Genomic DNA, 22,087 nt, shown 5'->3' with positions numbered 1-22,087 from the left:
GGAAACGTTCCTAGCATCTATAGTGTAGACGCCCAGCTTCCTTCTTCTTTGAAAGGGCTGGGTTCTGGCTGTATAAATATTTAATATGAGCAATCAAATACATTATGAAATACAGTCCCAAATATGCAATGGAAAAAAATTACATTCAGCAGCGCCACTGTTTCTGAGATAACGTCACCCGTTCCTAATGTTTTGGCCAAAAGTCGAGGAGCTAAACAGCTGATTGTGCACGTGGGTGCAGTGGACGTGCGGCGAGAACAGACTGAAGTTTTGAAGAGAGACTTCTTGAAGTTATTCGACGTGCTTGATAAAATGGAAATCAAAACATTCATAAGTGGACCTCTTCCAAACATCGACAGGAGGATAAACAAGTTTAGCCGGCTTCTTCAGCTGAACACATGGCTGTCCAAAGAGTGTCCCCCGAGAGGACTACACTACATTGAGAACTTCTATCTATTCTGGAAACGAGAGGACCTGTTTAAGAGAAATGGCCCCCACCTATGCAGAGGTGGAGTGAGGGTGCAGAGGTGGAGTGAGGGTGCAGAGGTGGAGTGAGGATGCAGAGGTGGGGTGAGGATGCAGAGGTGGAGTGAGGGTGCAGAGGTGGAGTGAGGATGCAGAGGTGGAGTGAGGGTGCAGAGGTGGAGTGAGGGTGCAGAGGTGGAGTGAGGGTGCAGAGGTGGAGTGAGGGTGCTGACAGAGAACCTGCTCCACGCTCTGAGGCATTGGACTGGGCCTGGACAGGGTCCTGAGCAGATAGTTAGAGAAGAGAGGAATGAGAGAAGAATTCCTGCTCCATCAGCCAGAGACCGAGCCAATGTTTCAACATCAAAAGCACCACAACCTCAGCCTCCACCAAAGGATTCATCAGCAGCTGCTCCACCACCACCACCACCACCAGAAAATAATTCAGCTCCAGCTGCTCCACAACCCTAACCCTCAACAACATCCCCGTCATCGCCTCTGCCTTCAGAGCAGCCCAGGGTCCCGCCAGCAACGTCTCCTCCCACATCCTCACTCTCCATCGCACCCTCACCCTCATTCAGGGGCCTTCCCAACCATCTTGAATGACTGATCAAATCAGGCCTTAAGATGGCTCCACTCACGCCCAATATAGCATCAAGATAAAGAGTTCTGATGTCAACACTTGAACTCTTCCCTGCACAAGACAAAAGCCCCACCACCCATCCCCCCTCGTCTTTCACCTGGTATCTCCCATAGATAGGATGCACTGGGTCTCAGCGTTGCCGGGACTTATTGTCATATTAAAAATCAAGCCAACCGGGGGCCCTATGTAAAAATAGCCCCCCCTAGTGCTATTTCTGTAGTCACATCACACAGATGGGAAAACAAAATGCGGGTCAGGCTGTCCAATCTGACTTGTGAAAAGATAAATCCCAATCCCACTGAAACTGGTCTGAAACTTGCTGTGCTAAATGTCAGATCGTTATGTAACAAATCACTCTTAATTAATCATTTTATTTCTTCTTATAATCTTGATTTTATGTTTTTAACTGAAACATGGCTTGACAAAAACACAGGAAATGTAGTTCTGATAGAATCTGAAACACGAGAAAACAAAAAAGGGGGCGAAGTCTGTGCAGTTTTTTTAGAGATTAAATAATTACCAGGTTGTCCTTTGGGGTGTTTTCATCATTTGAGTATGTATCCTTTAAAATGGAGCTAAAACAGTCTCCATCCATTCTCTTCATTGTTTTATACAAGCTTCTCCAGCACTGCCAAAGTTGTATTGATGATTTTACAGAGATGTTTCAGTCGTATGCACAGACTTTGATGATTTGGATTTTCTTTGCGTTCTTCTTTTAGGTCTTAAACCGTTTTGTGATTTCTGTCATGTCTTTGTGATTTGAATATCTTTTTTCCTGTTGTGTGAAGAACTTTGAATTGCCTTGTGTATGAATTGTGCTCTACAAATAAACGTGCCTTGCCTAAAGGCCAGTTGCTATATTAACTTATGAAAGCACAAAAGAAAAGCTGAAAGCCTTTATTAGAAACGATCGGGCAGAGGCACTAGAATCATCTCATTTTCAGTATAAAACATTAGCAACAACAAGAACGGAAGCAAAAAACCTCAATACACATTTGTGGCAAAGACGTTTTACAGACCAAACCTTCATCTCGATGTGGTGAAAGCGTGATTGGGATCTTCTCACTTTTGCGGACAATATTTACTTTCAAAATCCTTTTTTTTATTATACATTGTGGTTAATCATTTAGAGGAACTGAAAGTACAATAAATTAAACCTAGAAATGCTACTGTGGCACAATGAGTCGAGGCGTCGCACGTCGTATAATGTTGAAATAATTGCATTAAGTCACGAGAGAAGGGCAAAACCAGGGCTGAAGCGGCGTCTGAATCGACCACAAATCTCTCTGGTATTTTGACTGCAATATTAGTTTGTCAGGATGTCATGGAATGAGTTATAGTCTTGTCTTAGTCGATGAAAAGTCTGCCAGAACATTCCACATTTCATGGACGTCGAGGCTGTGGCAGTGTCAATAAGCTTCTGCAACATTCAAAATACTTATTTCCCTCCAGTGCATCATCCTGCTTCTCCTTTAGCCATTTTCTCTGCTCTATGCCACCGCCCTCTCGTCTATGACCACGGGATTCGTCTTTCCACACGCTCGTTTCAGAAATGAGATCACTCGGGCAGCTGTAGTTTTTCGTTTTTGGACTGGCAGCGTATCTTATTTGTAGTAGTTTATTCATCACTGGTGACAATTCAGTTTTAGCAAAGACGTGACAAAAAGTGAACTGAAAAGCGAGAAGCAGCAAACCAGAAATGCTCAGATAAAAAACACAATTTCTAAAGTAATTTTCTACACAATAATCTTTTCATTCGCGCATCAGAGGTCACGGCGCAACACCGTTAACGGACTGACCGCCAAATGCTTTGTTGTAGTAGTGATTTAAGAAGCTTTGTCGACACTAAAACGGCTGCATTTGCGTTTCGTTCAGCGGCGTTAAGAGCGGCGTTAAGAGCACTTGTAGAGATGGTGTCGAGTCTTCACATCTTTGAGGAGGCGGCGATGGCTCCGGGACGGCTGTAGATGTGGACGGCGTTGGTCTGAAGAAGGAAAACAACCAAACAACAATTGGTGGTTAGCTACAGGGACCGGGTTGGATGTGAATATGAATATAGTCAATGTAAACAGCTTCTTTATATCGTCATGTGCCGCTTCTGCTTCTATTGAAGTTGCAGAAAAAGGCTGCAAAAAGGCTAGGGGGGAAGGAGAGGGGGGAATGGTGTCGCAGGTCTGTGATTATGACGCGCCCTTGTGGGTACCCCCCGTCAATTTGCAGATCCGAGGAAATAGTCTGTTCTCTAGCTAAAAACTGCGGGAATCAATCAAAAAAACACTTTGGGGACACATATGGAGGCACAAATAACACGGTAAGAAGGTTAAAAGCTCTGAAAAGTCGATTTTGCATGTTATGGGATCTTTAAATGCGTCTTCATTGTCTTGGTTTAGGCTTGACGTACCTTTTTGGGCTCCTGGTTGAACTTGTTGAGGTGAGACTGGACTCTGTTGGCGTAGTCGGGATGAACAGCCCTGAGAGTCTCCACCTACAGTTAGAAAACACATTTAAGAAGTGCCATTCGATTCATTCATCTTTATTTAAACATATTCAACACCTTAAGGTTATAAACAAAGAGCTGAGAGAAAGAGGAAAGTGTGTGAAGCATTTGTTCTAAATTACAGCATTAAAATATATTCTGTACGGATTAAAATCAGAGTCAGATGATCAATCAATTTGATTTAGTTAAGTTTGTAGAATTGGATCACAGACACTGAGATAAATAGACTAAGAACTTGTAATTATTCTTTATACACTGCTGGACAATTTAGTTTTTTTTTTCCCTACAAATATTGAATCACCATTTGTCGAAGTTATAATGTGATGTCATTATGTCATTATGTCATCACCCGGCCACTTTGAAATGTCCTATTCATCGTCCCATTTCTCTCTAGTCGACTTCTTTTTGCTTTATGTGGGCCCAGACCACGATCCTGACCCCGGCCCAGACCCGGGCCCATGGGCCAGGCCCAGACCCAGGCCCAGAGCACAGTAGAGAGTGCGCTTGGATCAGGTATGTCCAAACTACGGCCCGGGGGCCAAAAAGGCCCTCAGACAAACTTTTGTTGGCCCTCCTGTTTACTGCCAAGTTGATCCAAACAACAAAATGTAGTAGGTTTTACTGTAAAATTGGAAAGATTTAAGCATTTTGATTACATTAATTATTACTAATTAATTAGGTTGTTATACCAACCTAATATTGATGATCAAGGTCTTATTAAAACAATGTCAAATGCAACATTTCGAATGATTCTCTTCGTCATTCAACAAATTCGATATCATCGGGTTGTTTGTGGTCCTCTGCCCCGTATGAGTTTCAAAATGCGGCCCTCAGTGAAAAGGGTTTGGACACCCCTGGTTTAGATCGTGGGCAGGGTTCTCAGAGATGTTCAGCCACCACACAGGTGTTTACAGCCGAGAGGGAAAAACACTGAAACAACGTGGGTCTTTGGGTTGGTAGAAAAACGTTCAAACCACAGAAACATTGTGGCTGCGGCTTCAAAGCATCAACGCTTCAGAGTGAGAACTTTGTAAAGGATGAACCACTCTTTGTATTTTAAACATATTTAATCAAGTATCATTATCTCTTTATTTGACCATAATGTCTCACCATCGACAAGTCCTGAACCGCAGCTCTTTTTTTTATAAACTTTAAGACATAAGGCTGCCCCAAATAAATTGTCTGTTTGCTGTAACTCTACCAACATTTTTCAAGTGGGTAGGTAGGAAGGTAATTTTTATTTTATTTTTTACTTTAAAGCATAAAAAAAAAATCCAAATTTGTATATAGAATTTAATGATATTTTGCCTATAAAATTAAGTTAATATGATCATTTATCAAAAGAGATGCTACCGTAAATGTACAAAACAAAAAAATGAATAAGTCCAGCTAATAAACTATTTTTGTACTGGACAAATTATTTTATTTTTTTGGCCATTTTCATGTCGTAGAATTACATGTCGACGTCTTGGTCAACATATATGACAAATTCTGCACATTTCAGCCACTGGCAAATCCAGTTTTTTCTATTCTGCCAGTGACACGCAGTGACCGCTAGGGGTCAGTGACCGCCAGGGGTCAGGCTTCAACAGACAATGACTTGAACGTTCTCCGCTCGTGTTAAGTTTCATTTTCATTTCTTTTTTGTAATATTTTTAGCGAGTTCCAGTGATACAAAATTATTCAACACGGCACTTTTTTGAAAAAACGGTCGGTGAGTCGGCGAAATATAAGAAAAATAAAAGAATTTGGCATAATTTTGACAAAATGCAGATTTTTTTTTTTCAGCTATAATTTTGACGGCTCGGTCGGGTTACGGCAAACAGACATTATTTTGCTCTGCCTAAGAAAAAAACAACATTTGCGTCTTTTCACAAGCGACCTGCAGGGGGAGCTCTATCGTCTAGAGTTACTTGGTTCTGCTTTAATTATTGCATACGAGATAGTGTTGCCCTAATTCATGCGCTTTCTGCTTCTCCTTCTCCGTCTCCGTCTTCGTGACAGAACCACACGTTGGTGGTTTGGTTGGAAACGTTTGTCAGTTCGTGCCGACCGCGTAGTTTCACTCCAGCGGTCAAAGTATTTAGAACTTCAGTGACTCTTAAAAGGAATTAAAAGTAAAGAACGTCTGAACCTTACGGACGAGGCAGGATCTGTTTTTTCCCAGTTTGCGACGTTTTTAATTTGACTTTTTTGTGCGTCAATAACAATTTAACACTCTAACATTTTGTATTTCCTGCTTCCGAAGAGTCCACACGCTTTTTCGCTCGCTCCGCTTGCTATCGCTGCTTTCCTTATTCGTTTTGCTTTTTAATCAGTTTTTGTCTTCCAAACATTTTTGCTTTAGACTTTTTCAAGTAAACTAAGGATTTTAAGAATTTTTTTCCAGTTTTAACGACATATCTGACGCCAGCGACATGTCCGTGAGAAGAAGGGAGAAGACTGTGAACGCTGTCGGAAATAAACAAGAAATTAATGAGCTGAAAACACGGATATTTGTTTTGGAATCTGAAAAAGTTCTTCACGATACCATTCCTATGTCAACCATAGTAAGAAGAGCACACTTTTTACAAGAAAAACTGCTACTTTCAACCTAAACCGCAGTGACTCTGTGTCGTTTCCAAAACTGTCTAAAAACCAGAAAGACCAGGCTGTTTCTTGGAACAAACTTGGAGCAAAGCCTAAACGATACAAAGATAACGTGAAGTTACCTAAAATACAGCTCACAGATTTTTACCACTTTCAGAGATGGAATTAAATGAAAAAAGGAAAGATGACGTGGCCAAAATACAGCGAGGAGGAACTGTGCCACAAGCCAAGGTCACGCAGATTGTTTTGATTGGAGACGGAGCGATAAGTCACGTGATGCGTGAAAAGATAAACACACATTCTTTTCCAAGCGCCACTGTTTCTGAGATAACGTCACTCCTTTCAAATATTATGGCTAAGCATGGAGGAGCTAAACAGCTGATTGTGCATGTGGGTGCAGTGGACATGCGGCGGGAACAGACTGAAGTTTTGAAAAAAGACTTCTTGAAGTTATTCGACGTGCTTGATAAAATGGAAATCAAAACATTCATAAGTGGACCTCTTCCAAACATCGACAGGAGGATAAACAAGTTTAGCCGGCTTCTTCAGCTGAACACAAGGCTGTCCAAAGAGTGTGCACCAAGAGGACTACACTACATTGAGAACTTCTATCTATTCTGGAAACGAGAGGACCTGTTTAAGAGAAATGGCCCCCACCTATGCAGAGGTGGAGTGAGGGTGCTGACAGAGAACCTGCTCCACGCTCTGAGGCATTGGACTGGGCCTGGACAGGGTCCTGAGCAGATAGTTAGAGAAGAGAGGAATGAGAGAAGAATTCCTGCTCCATCAGCCAGAGACCGAGCCAATGTTTCAACATCAAAAAGCACCACAACCTCAGCCTCCACCAAAGGATTCATCAGCAGTCGTATGCACAGACTTTGAGGGTTTGGTCATTACAGGTGATTTCAATGTGCATGTTGATAATATTTGTGACAGAAACGCTAAAGAGCTTGATGCTGTCCTTGAAACCTTCAGTCTTAAAGGACACACTCTAGATCTCATAATTACAAAGGGGGTAAATATTTCAAATGTTAATGTGATCGATGCTGCTCTGTCTGATCATTTCTGTGTCTTCTTTGACCTGTCTGTTTCTCCCAAACCACCGGTTGGTCCTGCAGTTGTTCAGAGGAGACACATAAGTGATGGCACAGGTGCACTGTTTATGGAAATGATAAACTTTGAAAATGTCTCATGTTCTAATGTAAATGATTTGTTGAACTCTGTGACATCTAGTTTTTTGAATGTTCTGAAGGCTAAAATGGTTAAAAATAAGCAGAAGGCGCCGTGGTGAAATGATGATTGGGTCAGGGCACAGAAAAGGGAGTGCCGTAGGGCCGAACGGAAATGGCGCAAGTCAAAGCTCCAGGTTCAAAAAGAGATTTACAAAGAGAAGCTGAACATGTACAACCTAATCTTATGTAGAACTAGGGAAAGATATTTCTCTGAAATTGTTGAAAGCTGCAGTAACAACTCGCGTGTCCTGTTGCCACAGTAACAGATTAACAAACCCTCCAGCTCAGCTGCCGTTAGAACTCATTTCCACATCCAAGTGTAATGAGTTTGCATTATTCTTTAATGACAAAGTTCAGGGCATTAAAAATGCTATAAATCCCACAACGCAAAAAATTACCCTAAAACCACCAAGACACTTAGAGCTGGCTCACTTTGCACCAGTAACTGACAAAACTGTCCATGAGATCATCACCAGTCTGAGTTCATCTACATGCCGCCTCGATGTGTTACCCACCAGATTTCTGAAGTCTAAGTCTATGCTGAACAGTTTGTTAGCACCACTCACTCACATAGTTAACATGTCGCTTCAATCTGGAACATTCCCAAGGTCTTTGAAAACTGCGGTCATAAAGCCTCTCCTAAAGAAGAGCAGTCTTGATGCCGCAGTACTGAGTCATGACCGGCCCATCTCTAATCTGCCATTTTCGGGCAAAGTCCTTGAAAAGGTTGTTTACCAACAGCTCACAGATTTTCTCTTAATAAACAACTCATTTGATGTTTTTCAGTCAGGTTTTAGACCTCATCACAGCACTGAGACTGCTATTGTCAAGGTGACAAATGACATCCGCCTGAACACTGACACGGGCAAAGCCTCCGTCTTAATTCTGTTGGATCTGAGTGCTGCTTTTGACACTGTCGATCATGGGATCCTCTTACAGAGACTAGAGGACTGGGTGGGCATCACCGGCCCCGCCCTAAACTGGTTAAGGTCCTATCTGGAAGACAGGAAGTACTTTGTTGAAATTGGTAGCTGTGTCTCAGACCACATGACTCTGACCTGTGGAGTGCCCCAAGGGTCAGTCCTGGGTCCCCTTCTGTTCAACCTCTACATGCTGCCGTTGGGTCAGTTGATACGCAGTGAAAATGTGTCCTATCACAATTATGCAGACGACACTCAGATCTATGTTTCACTATCGGCAGGTGACTATGGACCAGTAGATTCACTCTGTCACTGCATCCAACAGATCAGTGTGTGGATGCAAAACAACTTTCTCCAGCTGAACTCAGACAAGACTGAAATCATCGTTTTTGGCCACAGAAACAAAGAGAAAGTGTTAGCGGTCACCTCCAGAGTCTCGCTCTAAAACCTACAAACCAAGTTAGAAATCTGGGGGTAATAATGGACTCAGACTTGAACTTTAATAGCCACGTCAAATCAATAACATCAGCAGCTTTTTACCATCTAAAAAACATTGCCAAAATCAAAAATATAGTGTCAAAACCAGATTTAGAGAGACTTATCCATGCGTTTGTCTCCAGTAGATTAGACTACTGTAATGGCCTGCTCACTGGCCTCTCCAAACGAGCTGTAAAACAGCTGCAGTACATCCAGAACGCTGCTGCTCGGGTCCTGACTAGAACCAGGAAGTACCATCACATTAGTCCTGTTCTCAGGTCTCTGCACTGCCCCCTGTGGCTCAGAGAATAGACTTTAAAGCAGCTCTGCTTGTGTACAAGTCTCTCCCTGATCTAGCACCAAAGTACATCTTGGATATGTTAGTGCCATGTGAACCATCTCGGACTCTGAGGACCTCAGGGACCGGCCTCCTGCTGGTGCCCAGAGTCAGGACAAAACATGGGGAATCTGCGTTTCAGTTTTATGCAGCTGAAATCTGGAACAGTCTTCCTGAACATGTGAGACAGGCTTCTACTCTGACAATGTTCAAATCTAAGTTAAAAACTGTTTTGTTTAGCTGCGCATATGATTGAAAGGATTTTCTCTTTGCACTCTTCTTTTGTTTGTGATTTTATTAGTTTAATCAGTTGGATTGATAATTTTTAATTTAGTTAATTTTATTATATTTCTGTTTCTGTAATTTCTTTGTGATTTTAATGCATTTTTCTTGCTGTGTGAAGCACTTTGAATTGCCTTGTGTATGAAATGTGCTCTACAAATAAACTTGCCTTGCCTCTGTACCTTTAAAACCAGAGGTGGACAGTAGCTAAAACAAGTAAAAGTATGGTTACTTCAAAGGCTTCAAGGCTCTAGGAGTAAAAAACGACTCAAATGAGACTAATTCCAAGTGCAAGTCGACGTGACATGTGACAGAATGTTTGTTTGAGCGATGAGAGAAACTGTCGGCACAAAATACAAATGAAACAGAAGGATATTCAGATAAAATGCCAATCAAAACGATCAAAGACATAAGAAGGCGCTAAGCACTAAATGAGTCGAGGATTATCCCCGTCGATTAAGCCGTTTCAGCTCCGTTAGACGTTACTTTCAATAGAAAAGTGCATTCTGACTTTCTGTAGTTGTACGTCTTCAAAGTATGTGTTTTATACAGCAAAAAAGAGAACGAGAGAGAGAGAGAGAAAGAGAAAGCAATAGAGAAAGAGAGAGAAAGCGATAGAGAGAAAGCAATAGAGAAAGAGAGAGAAAGCGATAGAGAGAGAGAGAAAGCGATAGAGAGAGAGAAAGCGATATAGAAAGAAAGAAATAGAGAGGGAGAGAAAGAGAAAGCAGTAGCGAAAGCAATAGAAAAAGAGAGAGAGAAAGAAATAGAGAGAGAGAGGTAAAGCAATAGAGAAAGAGAGGAAAGAGCGATAAGACTTGTGCAGCGGTGAGTTTCCGTACGTATCGTTTCTGGATGAAGAGCTGAGCTCCTTTCAAGGCGCCCGCCATGTTCTGACACAGTCTCTGTCGCTCGTCCTCGTTCAGCACTTGAGTGTAGAAAATACGGACCTGCGGAAATCCAAACATTTTCATGTTAAACCAGCTGAATATTAATGTTCAGAGAATTATGAGTGTTAAGTGTCATTATTCACAGAGGAAACAACGGTCAACAAATTCAACATGTTCAGGTTGTTTGTGGCCCTCTGCTGCATATAAGTATCAAAGTAAAGTAAACTAATATAAAGTAATATAAAGTAAACAAAAAGTAAAGTTAAGTAAACTAATACAAACTAAAGGGCATGTAAAGTAGAGTAAAGTACAGTAAAGTAAAGTACTGTAAAGTAGAGTAAAGTTGAGTAAAGTACCTGTGTGACGTTGTCATCGTCAGAGCTGTTGTATCGAGCCACATCTGGGGAAACACTGAACTTGGACTCAACAAACTGAGGCTGTGTCTCTGGAGCGCTGAAGCTGTTGGGAAAATAGTTTGGAGCGCCACCTGTAGGACACAAGCAACATATGTACCAATGAGACGCGCCACCTGTAGGACACAAGCAACATATGTACCAATGAGACGCGCCACCTGTAGGACACAAGCAACATATGTACCAATGAGACGCGCCACCTGTAGGACACAAGCAACATATGTACCAATGAGACGCGTCACCTGTAGGACACAAGCAACATATGTACCAATGAGACGCGCCACCTGTAGGACACAAGCAACATATGTACCAATGAGACGCGTCACCTGTAGGACACAAGCAACATATGTACCAATGAGACGCGCCCTCTGCACCCCTGCGCCCGGGACACGCGCCCTCTGCACCCCTGCGCCCGGGACACGCGCCCTCTGCACCCCTGCGCCCGGGACACGCGCCCTCTGCACCCCTGCGCCCGGGACACGCGCCCTCTGCACCCCTGCGCCCGGGACACGCGCCCTCTGCACCCCTGCGCCCGGGACACGCGCCCTCTGCACCCCTGCGCCCGACACACGACCCCTCTGCGCCCGACACACGACCCCTCTGCGCCCGACACACGCCCCCTCTGCGCCCGACACACGCCCCCTCTGCGCCCGACACACGCCCCCTCTGCGCCCGACACACGCCCCCTCTGCGCCAGACACGCCCTCTGCACCAGACACGCCCTCTGCACCAGACACGCCCTCTGCACCAGACACGCCCTCTGCACCAGACACGCCCTCTGCACCAGACACGCCCTCTGCACCAGACACGCCCTCTGCACCAGACACGCCCCCAAAGCTTTTAAGAGCACGCACTTTGTGTCTGATCCTAAAATATAACACCTGGACAGTTGGAAACGTGGCTCGTCACAACTATCTGCGAGTAGGCTAACGTTTATTAGCATAGCCGCGCAACAACATGTAAACTAGCTCAGCGTCAGAGTGATATCTGTAAGTCCACTGGCCCCTCCTGACGTCATTATCAGCGAAGGAATAAACTAATGAAGGAGTCAAGTGGAAATGATTGCGACGCGGCCATTAGATAAAATGCAGAGGTGTGTTTTGTAGAATTTGGGACTTGCCTTGGTTGTCAAACATGCACATGGGGCCGTCCCGTTGGTAGTTGGCCACTCGGGCCCTGTAGGGACAGTTCACCGGCAGCTGAAGGTAGTTTGCCCCAAGTCTGTGTCGATGTGTGTCCGGATACGAGAAGAGTCGGCCCTGTGCAAAAGAATGTAGTTTAGGATATTGAAACGTACTTTTAGAATTAACTTTACAGCAGCTTTCAGAGTCTCTCCATGACCAAGCAGGGGTCCAAAGTACAAGCCTCCTGCTGGTGCCAGAGTCAGGACTAAACATGGAGCGGCCTCCTGCTGGTGCCAGAGTCAGGACTAAACATGGACCGGCCTCCTGCTGGTGCCCAGAGTCAGGACTAAACATGGAGCGGCCTCCTGCTGGTGCCAGAGTCAGGACTAAACATGGACCGGCCTCCTGCTGGTGCCAGAGTCAAGACTAAACATGGACCGGCCTCCTGCTGGTGCCAGAGTCAGGACTAAACATGGACCGGCCTCCTGCTGGTGCCAGAGTCAGGACTAAACATGGACCGGCCTCCTGCTGGTGCCAGAGTCAGGACTAAACATGGACCGGCCTCCTGCTGGTGCCAGAGTCAAGACTAAACATGGACCGGCCTCCTGCTGGTGCCAGAGGTAGGACTAAACATGGACCGGCCTCCTGCTGGTGCCAGAGGTAGGACTAAACATGGACCGGCCTCCTGCTGGTGCCAGAGGTAGGACTAAACATGGACCGGCCTCCTGCTGGTGCCAGAGTCAGGACTAAACATGGAGCGAACTCCTGCTGGTGCCAGAGTCAGGACTAAACATGGACCGGCCTCCTGCTGGTGCCAGAGTCAGGACTAAACATGGACCGGCCTCCTGCTGGTGCCAGAGTCAGGACTAAACATGGAGCGAACTCCTGCTGGTGCCAGAGTCAGGACTAAACATGGACCGGCCTCCTGCTGGTGCCAGAGTCAGGACTAAACATGGACCGGCCTCCTGCTGGTGCCAGAGTCAGGACTAAACATGGAGCGAACTCCTGCTGGTGCCAGAGTCAGGACTAAACATGGACCGGCCTCCTGCTGGTGCCAGAGTCAGGACTAAACATGGACCGGCCTCCTGCTGGTGCCAGAGTCAGGACTAAACATGGACCGGCCTCCTGCTGGTGCCAGAGTCAGGACTAAACATGGAGCGAACTCCTGCTGGTGCCAGAGTCAGGACTAAACATGGACCGGCCTCCTGCTGGTGCCAGAGTCAGGACTAAACATGGACCGGCCTCCTGCTGGTGCCAGAGTCAGGACTAAACATGGAGCGAACTCCTGCTGGTGCCAGAGTCAGGACTAAACATGGAGCGAACTCCTGCTGGTGCCCAGAGTCAGGATGTTTAGCGCGTCTCACCTGCAGCATCTTGTCGGGGCTGGCCTCGATCCCTGGGGGCATGTTACTCGGGTCGTAGGCGCTCTGCTCCACTTCAGCAAAGTAGTTGACCGGGTTTCTGTTCAGGACCATCTTCCCCACCGGGATCAGCGGGTACTCCTTATGGGACCACACCTGAGGACGAGCGCAGCAACCATTTAACGGCATTCAAAACAGAACAAAACTGTCAAAATGCACCTTTTACTTTACAATTGGATAATAACACAGCCATAATACTGACACTTTTGAACAGTCGATGCGTTTCATTGATTCTAGTTTCATTTTACTTGAAGTTGAGTTGAAGACGACGAGTTTTAGCACAAATTTGGCCTTTAATTTACGCTCTAAAAACTGCAGGCACCACTATCGAAAAACAAGTATCGTTAAAGTACAGTACCAAGCGCTAGTCTAGGCCGTGCTTAGGATACTTCGTACATCTTTGGTCCGTTTTCATAAGACACGAGAGAGATTTACGCGTCATCTCGGGCTGTTTCACCTTTGTGAGGTCGAAGGGGTTGAACTGGAACCTCTCGGCCTCCTCGAAGGTCATGACCTGGATGCAAAAAGTCCAGGAGGGGAAGTTTCCGTTGGCGATGGCGTTGTACAGATCCCCGATGGCGTAGTCGGGGTTTGAGGCGGCCAAGCGCTCCGCCTCCTCCACCGTCAGATTCTTGATCCCCTGGTCGGTCTGAAACGGCCACAAAAACGTCTTAGGACACATATTATGCATGATCCGTGTTGTTATTGGGCTTTAAACGTGCTCGAGCGCTCGTTTCAGGTGTACTTAAGAAACACAGTAGTCCGTTTCCTCATCAGGATTTGGTGTTAGCGCTCCCCCTCTGGCAGCAAGGGGAATTACAACAGGGAAATGAGTAAAAGACCCCTAAATACAACTCCAGGAAAGTTTTTCGATGAGGGAATGAAGTTATAAAACCGATAAAAGCTAAAAAAAAAAAAAAACATTTAAAAAAAATTGCATTTTTCTAAAAGTTGCACAAAAATACACTAATATATGAATAACTAGACGTAAGGAGCGCTGCGTGGGTACTACACACAAAAAAACAGTTTATTCCGGTATAAATTGTAGCAAAAATATATATAAACATTTGTTGAGTATTCCTAAAGACAAGAAAAACCAAGGCACGCTGTTAATTTACAACAAAAATAATTAAAAATCCTTTATTTTAGCATGGCTTTTAGCTTAAAATATGCACCAACGCATTTCAGCTTTACGTGGCCTTCCTCAGGGTGAAAACTTTGTAATATAATGACAATATACTTTAATGTATCAGGGGGTAAAGCTGCTAGGCCTCACATTTATTTGTGGGAAACGAACAACAGATTCAAATAATTATTTAATGTGATCAAATTGCCTTTTTTGAACGCCCTGAGCAAACGTCTGAACCAGAAAAGGCAAAAGCAACACCTATTGCAACATCCGAAGTTACATATACATACACATACATATAGTGCACGTTTACGCTTTAAAAGTTGACTATACCAGAGATCTTTTTGTCTTACCCCATGAAGGTTAATTAAATCGTCCATTGAGACTTCTTTACACATTTAACAGTGTCTCGGCTCGTCAGAAACCTGGTTATTGTGTGGAAAAAAGGTGAAACGCGTGTGAAATCGGGGCTTATCCAGGATCAAACAGACCTTGAAGTGGAACTTGCAGTAGAATCTCTCCCCCGCCGCGTTCACCAGTTTGAACGTGTGCGAGCCGTATCCGTTCATGTGTCGATATCCGTCCGGAATCCCGCGATCGCTGAACAAAAAGGTGACCTGCCCCCGGGCGAGAGAACAACATCAGGAGTAGGGCAGGGGCTCGCACGGTCACCCATGGTTAGACACAAAATACAGCTCATATGTGAATGTAGAATGTACTTATCTGGCATATATAATAATGTGTTACACATATTTTGTACACATATTTTAGCCTAATTGCTCATCTCGGACTGTTAAAAAATAAAATAAAAAATCAATACAATCTTGGCGCCAACGTTGAAGTTGAATTAGTCAGTTGAGGTGTAATTATCAGACAAATGTGAAATGTCTGTAATATTGATTTAAAAAAAAAAAAAAAAACAGAAATACCACTGTATATCCTTATTTTAACCTAATTTTTCATCGTTAATAAGCACTTTTTGTAGCATTTTTCACAATAAACCATGTACCGGTGATTGCTCTTCTCTGTCTGTGTCTGTTAAAAAAAATAAAATCAATACAATCTCGGCGCCAAAGTTGAGGTTTAATTAGTCAGTTGAGCAGTAATTAACAAACAAATGTGAAATTGCCGTAATATTAATCAAAAGAATGCAGAACTATCACCTTATCCCCCTTATTTTAACCTAATTTTCCATAGTTTACTAGCGCTTTTTGTAGAATTTTTCACAATAAACCATTTACCGGTTATTGCTCTTCTCTGTCTGTTAAAAAAAAAAACAATACAATCCCTGCACCAGAGCTGAGGTTTATAGTCAGTCGAGGTGAAATTATTATTATGTGAAATGTCTGTAATATTGATCAAAATAATGCAGAAATATCACTGTATACCCTTATTTTGACCTAATTTTTCACGATTTATCAGCACTTTTTGTAGCATTTTTCACAATAAACCATGTGCTTCAATTCAAATTTCATACATTTTCAAAACAAAATTCACGACCTCATCTGAATTTGGATACATTGTACAGATAAACCCCACACGTGCGTTTACCTGGTGCAGACTCTCCGGCCTCAGGCTCCAGAAGTCCCAGACCATATCGGGGTCCTTCATGTGGGTTTGGGGGTTCCTCTTCTGAGAGTGGATGAACGACGGGAACTGCAACGTGGAAAAACAAAACGAAGATTTACAACTGAAAGGGCGTTTTACCGCTGTGCCAGTGGTTCTCAAGCAGCGGTTCCATTTCAGGGGTACAGGTACATTTGTAAAAGGATTAGGCGTAAACCGAGCTCGACGGTCATTTTACCAGTTTTATTCTTGGACAACTCAAACTGACGAACCACACAACACTTCAGGTCGATACTTTTCTCCCGAGCCCCGCCCCCTGAGCGTTACCATGGCGCTCATCTCACCAACAACTGATATTATACTTAAAAGAGCTACAATGGATGTGCCGATAAGCCCCATTGTATATTATTTATTCCATTTGTGGCAATTATATTTCATTTTCTGTTTAGTTTGAACTCAAAAATACGATATGATCTTCCCATCTTTTTCCTGATAATCGTGATTACCGTATTTTCTGGACTATAAGTCGCACCTTTTTTCATAGTTTTGGCCGGGGTGCGACTTATACTTACATTCATACTTGTACTTCGGAGCGACTTATGTGATATTATTTGTTATTTTCACACTTGCAACCGCATTTCATACTCCAGTGCGACTTATATATGTTTTTTTCTTCTCTATTATGCATTTTTTTGCTGGTGCGACTTATACTCCGGAAAATACAGTAATCATAAAATCACTAGTTGTGTCTTTACTTTGTGCAATTCGGCTGCAACGGTCTTCAGCTAGAGATGACCGGGACTGACCAGGCACGAGTCCAACTCTGAGGAAAATGGCGCCCCCTTGTGGAGCGCAGCGCTGACCGATGAGGGTTTGCCGCGCCGCACTTTAGAGGGGAACGTAAAGGTTGTAGCGCGCGCGTCCTCACCAGCAGGGCGTCCCGGATGAAGAAGATGGGGGTGTTGTTTCCCGTCAGGTCCCAGTTGCCCTCCTCGGTGTAAAATTTCACGGCGAAACCTCGGGGGTCTCTCACCGTGTCCGCTGAACCCGATTCCCCAGCTGAAACAACAACGACAAAGAACTTTGAACATTTGCGTTACATAATCGCTCCTTAAACACGTTTTTCAAAAAAGGCATAAAAGTGAAAGGAAAAAAAAAACATATAAGTCGCACTGGAGTATAAGTCACATGTTTTGGGGGAAATGTATTTGATAAAATCCAAGACCAAGAACAGACATTTCATCTTGAAATGCAGTTTAAAATAATAACAGATGAGAGAACATGGTGAATAGGTGTACGTATGCTAACGCTAACACCTTCAGCTACATGACGTATGCTAACGCTAACACCTTCAGCTACATGAGGCACAGACAGAACTGTGGTAAGTGTCTGGTATGTTAGCGTAACATATGAACAGTTATTCAGATAACTATAGCATAAAGAACATGCTAACAAGTTTACCAAAGCATCAGTTTTACCCCAAATCACTAAATCCATTGAATTCTTCTAAACAACTAGACAAACTCCAGAGGAAGAGGAAGTGCAGATTATTCTTCTGCGTCGCTTAGAGCCTAGAGCGCCCTCTTGTGGTTGCCAGTGTGAAAATAAGGAATAATATCACATATAAGTCGCTCTGGAGTATAAGTCGGCCAAAACTATGTAAAAAGGTGCGACTTATAATACGGTACATCAACTTCAAATTATAAATCAGACGTTACGCCGAGACAATGACTTACTTAGTAGTAGTAAAGTTCTACCAAATACTTCCTTGGAGCAATATACACTTGGGATTACACTGCACATGCTGGACACTAGGGATGCGTACCGCTACGACGGACCAGATCCGGACTTGTAAAAACATTTAGGTTCAGGTCCAAAAAAAACGAAACCCCGGTGATTCGGTTCTGGACTCATTAAAAATCTACCACTCACATTCTATATCCTTTACGTTCTAGAATCTAAACCATCTTAAACCTTCCATAGATTGCGAAATTCGCGCTGGAAAAGACGTAAACACTGACATCGCTGTCAATGGCGCGCCCGGAGCATCAGCGACGCACACGTCTTCCCCGCGGCAGAAGTTGAAGCCGGCGCAATGAGTTTAAAGACACGAGAGACCGAACATTCGGGAAGATCACTGGCTTAATTGAAGCGTTTTAAGCCGCCGCGTGCGTCGCCGCTTGTGCCGCTCCGTGAGTTAGTTTAAGATGTTAAAGGAGCGGGTTGTGCTTTGGTTTGGGTGTAAATATTGTAACTTCTCGCTCAGGTCAGTAATGCTGGTTTAGTGCTCACAAGTTGTCACTTTATTTCTTGAACAGAGTTGGTTACTGTTGGCCGTAACCATGGTGATGGAACAGGAACATAAAAAACCACCTCGTCTCCTGAGCCCGCTCTTAGCTCCGCCCCAGAGACCGCGCACGCGCACGCGCACTAGAGACTAGGGTCGCTACAATATGAATGAAATAACTGTTATGTTGTGGTGTGATGTAGCATTTATTTAGGTGGGTTAATGTGCAATATACATATTTATACATCCAAGTAAATACTAAGTCAAAGTAATATTGTTTAATTGCTGGATTCATTAATTGGAACTTACATTTTGTAATAGTATTTGTATTCTACAGTTGTTAAATATGGTCTGGTGTTTAATGCTGTTAATATGATGTATTGTGTGTAATGTAAAATATTTTCATATTCTATTTTTGATACTGCCAAGTTGATTGATTTATAGTGGTTCTAGTTGACTGTCATGCTAGTTTTTGAAGGTTTTTACATGACTTTGATGCCAATGGATCTGCAAAATTAAAGAGTGGAAATGTTTCTAAAGGCATTAAACTTCAAGTGTGGAGAACAGCCCAGTCAAACCAGTAATACACTTGACAAACATAGTATCAGCAGAAACAGCTGCTCCAATACCAATACTCAACATGCTCTTGTTCGGGAGTTGTTCCTCAAGTAAAACACATGAATGTGTGTTAGCTAGCTCGTAGCTTGTGATTTGTAAGTTGTAACTTCTGTTAATAAACAGTGAATAAACCAGATAAATTGAGTTTATTTCAGTCTGCAGTTAAGCCTTGTGTTTGATAGAAGTCCTTGTTCTTCAACTTAATTGAGCCAAGTAGCTTGTGTTACGTTGTTATAACGTTATGCAAAAATGGCATGAATTCAGCCGGACTCATTAGGTCCGGACCTGAACCTAAACCTCTGGATTCGAATCCGGACTTGAACCTGAACGTGGGTTTAGGTATGCATCCCTACTGGACACACGTGGATATTAAAACATAAAAGCGTATCTTACCCACAGTGGAGAAGCGGGCGGCCATGGGCGTGGTTTTGCCCACATGTTCAAACACTTTGGCCTTGCAGTAGCGGGTGATGTCGTGAGTCACCTCGAAGTACCCGAAAGCACCTGGAAAAATAATGTATTACTTTATTACATTTAAAAGCGTAAAAGCATTTAATACTAATAAAAAAAATACTAATAATAAAAACACTAATACTACTAATAAAAAAATACTAATACTACTAATAGAAATAGTAATACTACTAATACTAATTAAAATACTAATACTACTACTAATAAAAATACTAATACTACTAATAAAAATACTAACACTACTAAAAATACTAATACTAATAATAAAACGTTTTTTATCAAAAGCCCGGACCTCCTCCTTTGGCGTGCACCACTCTCTCGGGGATCCTCTCGCGGTCGAAGTGGGCCATCTCGTCGGTGAAGACCACGTCCTGGACGAGGAGCGGCCCGCGCGGTCCCGCCGTCAGGCTGTTGAGCTTGTCTCCGATGGGATGCCCCCCTCCGGTGGTCAGAGTGTCGGGCCCCTGCGGGAAAAACAAACGCACAATGGATTCTGGGGGTTTTGACCTGTTGTACTTGGAAGACAAAATGCACTGCCTGTTCCAAACTAAATAAAAGATCATCGTTTCCGCTTCTCCTTTAGACATTTTTACTCGGCTCAATGCCAATGATCTGACCCGTCTCAAACGCACCGACATCTTCTCCATGACCACGGGATTCGTCTTTCCACCCGGCCGTTTCAGAAGTGAGAAGCCGCTCACTGCATCGCTCCGGGTTTCAATACCGTGTCGCACCTTCAGCAGTTCTCCAGCACGAGCAAACCTGCTGAGCTGAATCCAGGTGGACGCTTCTTTTTGGACAGGCAAGTGTATTATTTTAGGCAGCACTCGGTGTGAACAGTTTAAGAAACACTGGTAGAGACTAAATATAATCTGGGACAAGTTTCACATACATGCGTACAGTTTTGGACCTCTTCAACCGTCCCAAACCTGTTCAGACCCATGGGGGACGTGCGCTTTTACAATAGGTCAGAGAGTTCCACGTTTCAGGGTTTGGATCGCGTCGACGGGCCGCCACGCTTCACTTACAACAGCAGGGACCAAAGTGAACCGGTCTAAACACGGTTATTATAGAAAACGGTTGTTGAACGTGTAGAGGCCGTGGAGCGATGGATGAGATGATTTGGTATTATTGCAGTTATTATTTCCAGATTTTAGCAATCTTAAAAACACACACAGATTGGAATAACAATAAGTGTCAAATACTACAATACTGAAGGAAAATACACCCAAAGAGTCTTTCTTTCTTCGCAGGAAATCGTTTCATCATCATGTTTTGTTTGGAAATCTAACCATTCTCTAAACAAGTGGTCTTTGTAGCCACGGAACACTTTTGACATTATTCCGGATCCTACTTAAAAGAGAATGGTACAACAACACTGAATAAACCAATCGCACCAATCGTCTGATCAAGGGTTGATTTTGGTTATGTACCTTCTATTTTTTTTATCTCGTTGTTATGCAAGTATCACGGGTGAAGTCCAAGTCTCGACCGATGGCCTACTTTTGACCGAGGCGGGAGGTTTGGGAGTGACATTGAGCCTTTTCGCTATTTGTTAAGCCTTAGATTAGCATAAAACTATGCTACGGACAAATACAAAGCGAAATATAAAGCCTGGCGTGCATTAACGTCAGGAGAAAGATGACAGGCCCAACTCATTTAACATCTCGGGTCACTTGGTTTGCTCCCATCGAAATATAAACTTTCCCTGGACACAAAAACTGTCCAATGTGCACAAAAATGTTTTATTACGTCATTTAATCCATTTGCAGCCATAGATTTATAAAAAAAAAGCAGTTTGTTCAGTCCGACACACACCAAACTTTACAATCTTGTACTTGAGTTAATACGAGTTTGATTGGACGAAGGATTTAATGATGTTCAATTGGATTTAAGTTTAATTTGAAAAATGAAGCTAAATTGGAATTTCTACACCAATTTTCCGTCAAAAGTAGTTCATGCAAATACTAAATAAGACCTCCAAAATCCCCTTTGTATTTGTATTAATACTTAACATGTCAAACAAAATGAAATAAGAAATGTAAACCTTGCACTGGTCACAAATATGTCAAATTTTTGCCACTTGCCTTCATTTTTAATACGAAATTCACATTAAATGCTGACGTGTAATGGATTATTTCTCATTTGTTTCTATGCAAACAGCAGAATAAGTCTTATATTGATATCTGCACATTTATTTCAGATTGTATTCCTTCTTTTTCATCTGCAGCGTGTATTTCCAGACGCAAACGCTACTTTAGTGTAGTTTAGCTAGCTTTGACGTTAGCATAGCATTTAGCATAACAGTTGGCATCAAAGAAAGCGATCAAAATACAAATAAACGCATGAATATCAGTCCCTTAAAAACTGTTTATGCGTGTATTTCTGAGCAGTTATTGTCAGTGGAATCGCCATTGTTGACAGTCGCGTCCCCACACGATCCGTGACCCCTTTTAAACTTTATGCTTTCGACGCAACTCCGCGCGACGTCACCGTGTTAAATCCACGTTTTACACAAACCTGCGCGGCCCGAGCATCTTTCCACAGCTTCATCTGGTCAGTGGCTTTGTCCCGGCTGTCGGCCATTGCGTGTTCAGCGCGAAAAACACCGCGGCGAACGGAGAAAAGTGGCGTTTCTGTCGCGGACCCTTCGCTGAAATCCTGCACGATCCGTCCCCGGACTTTGGCAGCGCAAGCCCCGCCCCACCAATCCAACGTGTGATTCT

The 22,087-nt window shown here is 43.5% G+C and overlaps 1 protein-coding gene across 1 annotated transcript; it reads right to left on the bottom strand.

The window, feature by feature from the left end:
* Positions 1 to 1,990: 1,990 nt before the first annotated feature.
* cat (catalase) lies at positions 1,991 to 22,040 on the bottom strand. Its single transcript, XM_072434808.1, has 13 exons — positions 21,882 to 22,040; positions 19,654 to 19,825; positions 19,284 to 19,394; positions 16,914 to 17,044; positions 15,971 to 16,075; positions 14,911 to 15,036; positions 13,748 to 13,939; positions 13,234 to 13,386; positions 11,866 to 12,004; positions 10,689 to 10,819; positions 10,285 to 10,392; positions 3,510 to 3,593; positions 1,991 to 3,092 (listed from the first exon to the last, which is right to left on the bottom strand). The coding sequence occupies exons 1-13, from the start codon at positions 21,945 to 21,947 to the stop codon at positions 3,033 to 3,035; spliced, it is 1,578 nt and encodes a 525-aa protein (XP_072290909.1). The 5' UTR covers positions 21,948 to 22,040; the 3' UTR covers positions 1,991 to 3,032.
* Positions 22,041 to 22,087: the final 47 nt, after the last annotated feature.

The sequence above is a fragment of the Eucyclogobius newberryi genome, unplaced genomic scaffold (assembly GCF_026437365.1).
Source record: "Eucyclogobius newberryi isolate DKJ021-1_F unplaced genomic scaffold, fEucNew1.0.hap1 SCAF_7, whole genome shotgun sequence".
NCBI classification, from domain to species: Eukaryota; Metazoa; Chordata; class Actinopteri; order Gobiiformes; family Gobiidae; genus Eucyclogobius; species Eucyclogobius newberryi.
Note: the sequence above shows the minus strand (reverse complement) of the source record. Positions and strands in the feature narration are given on the sequence as shown.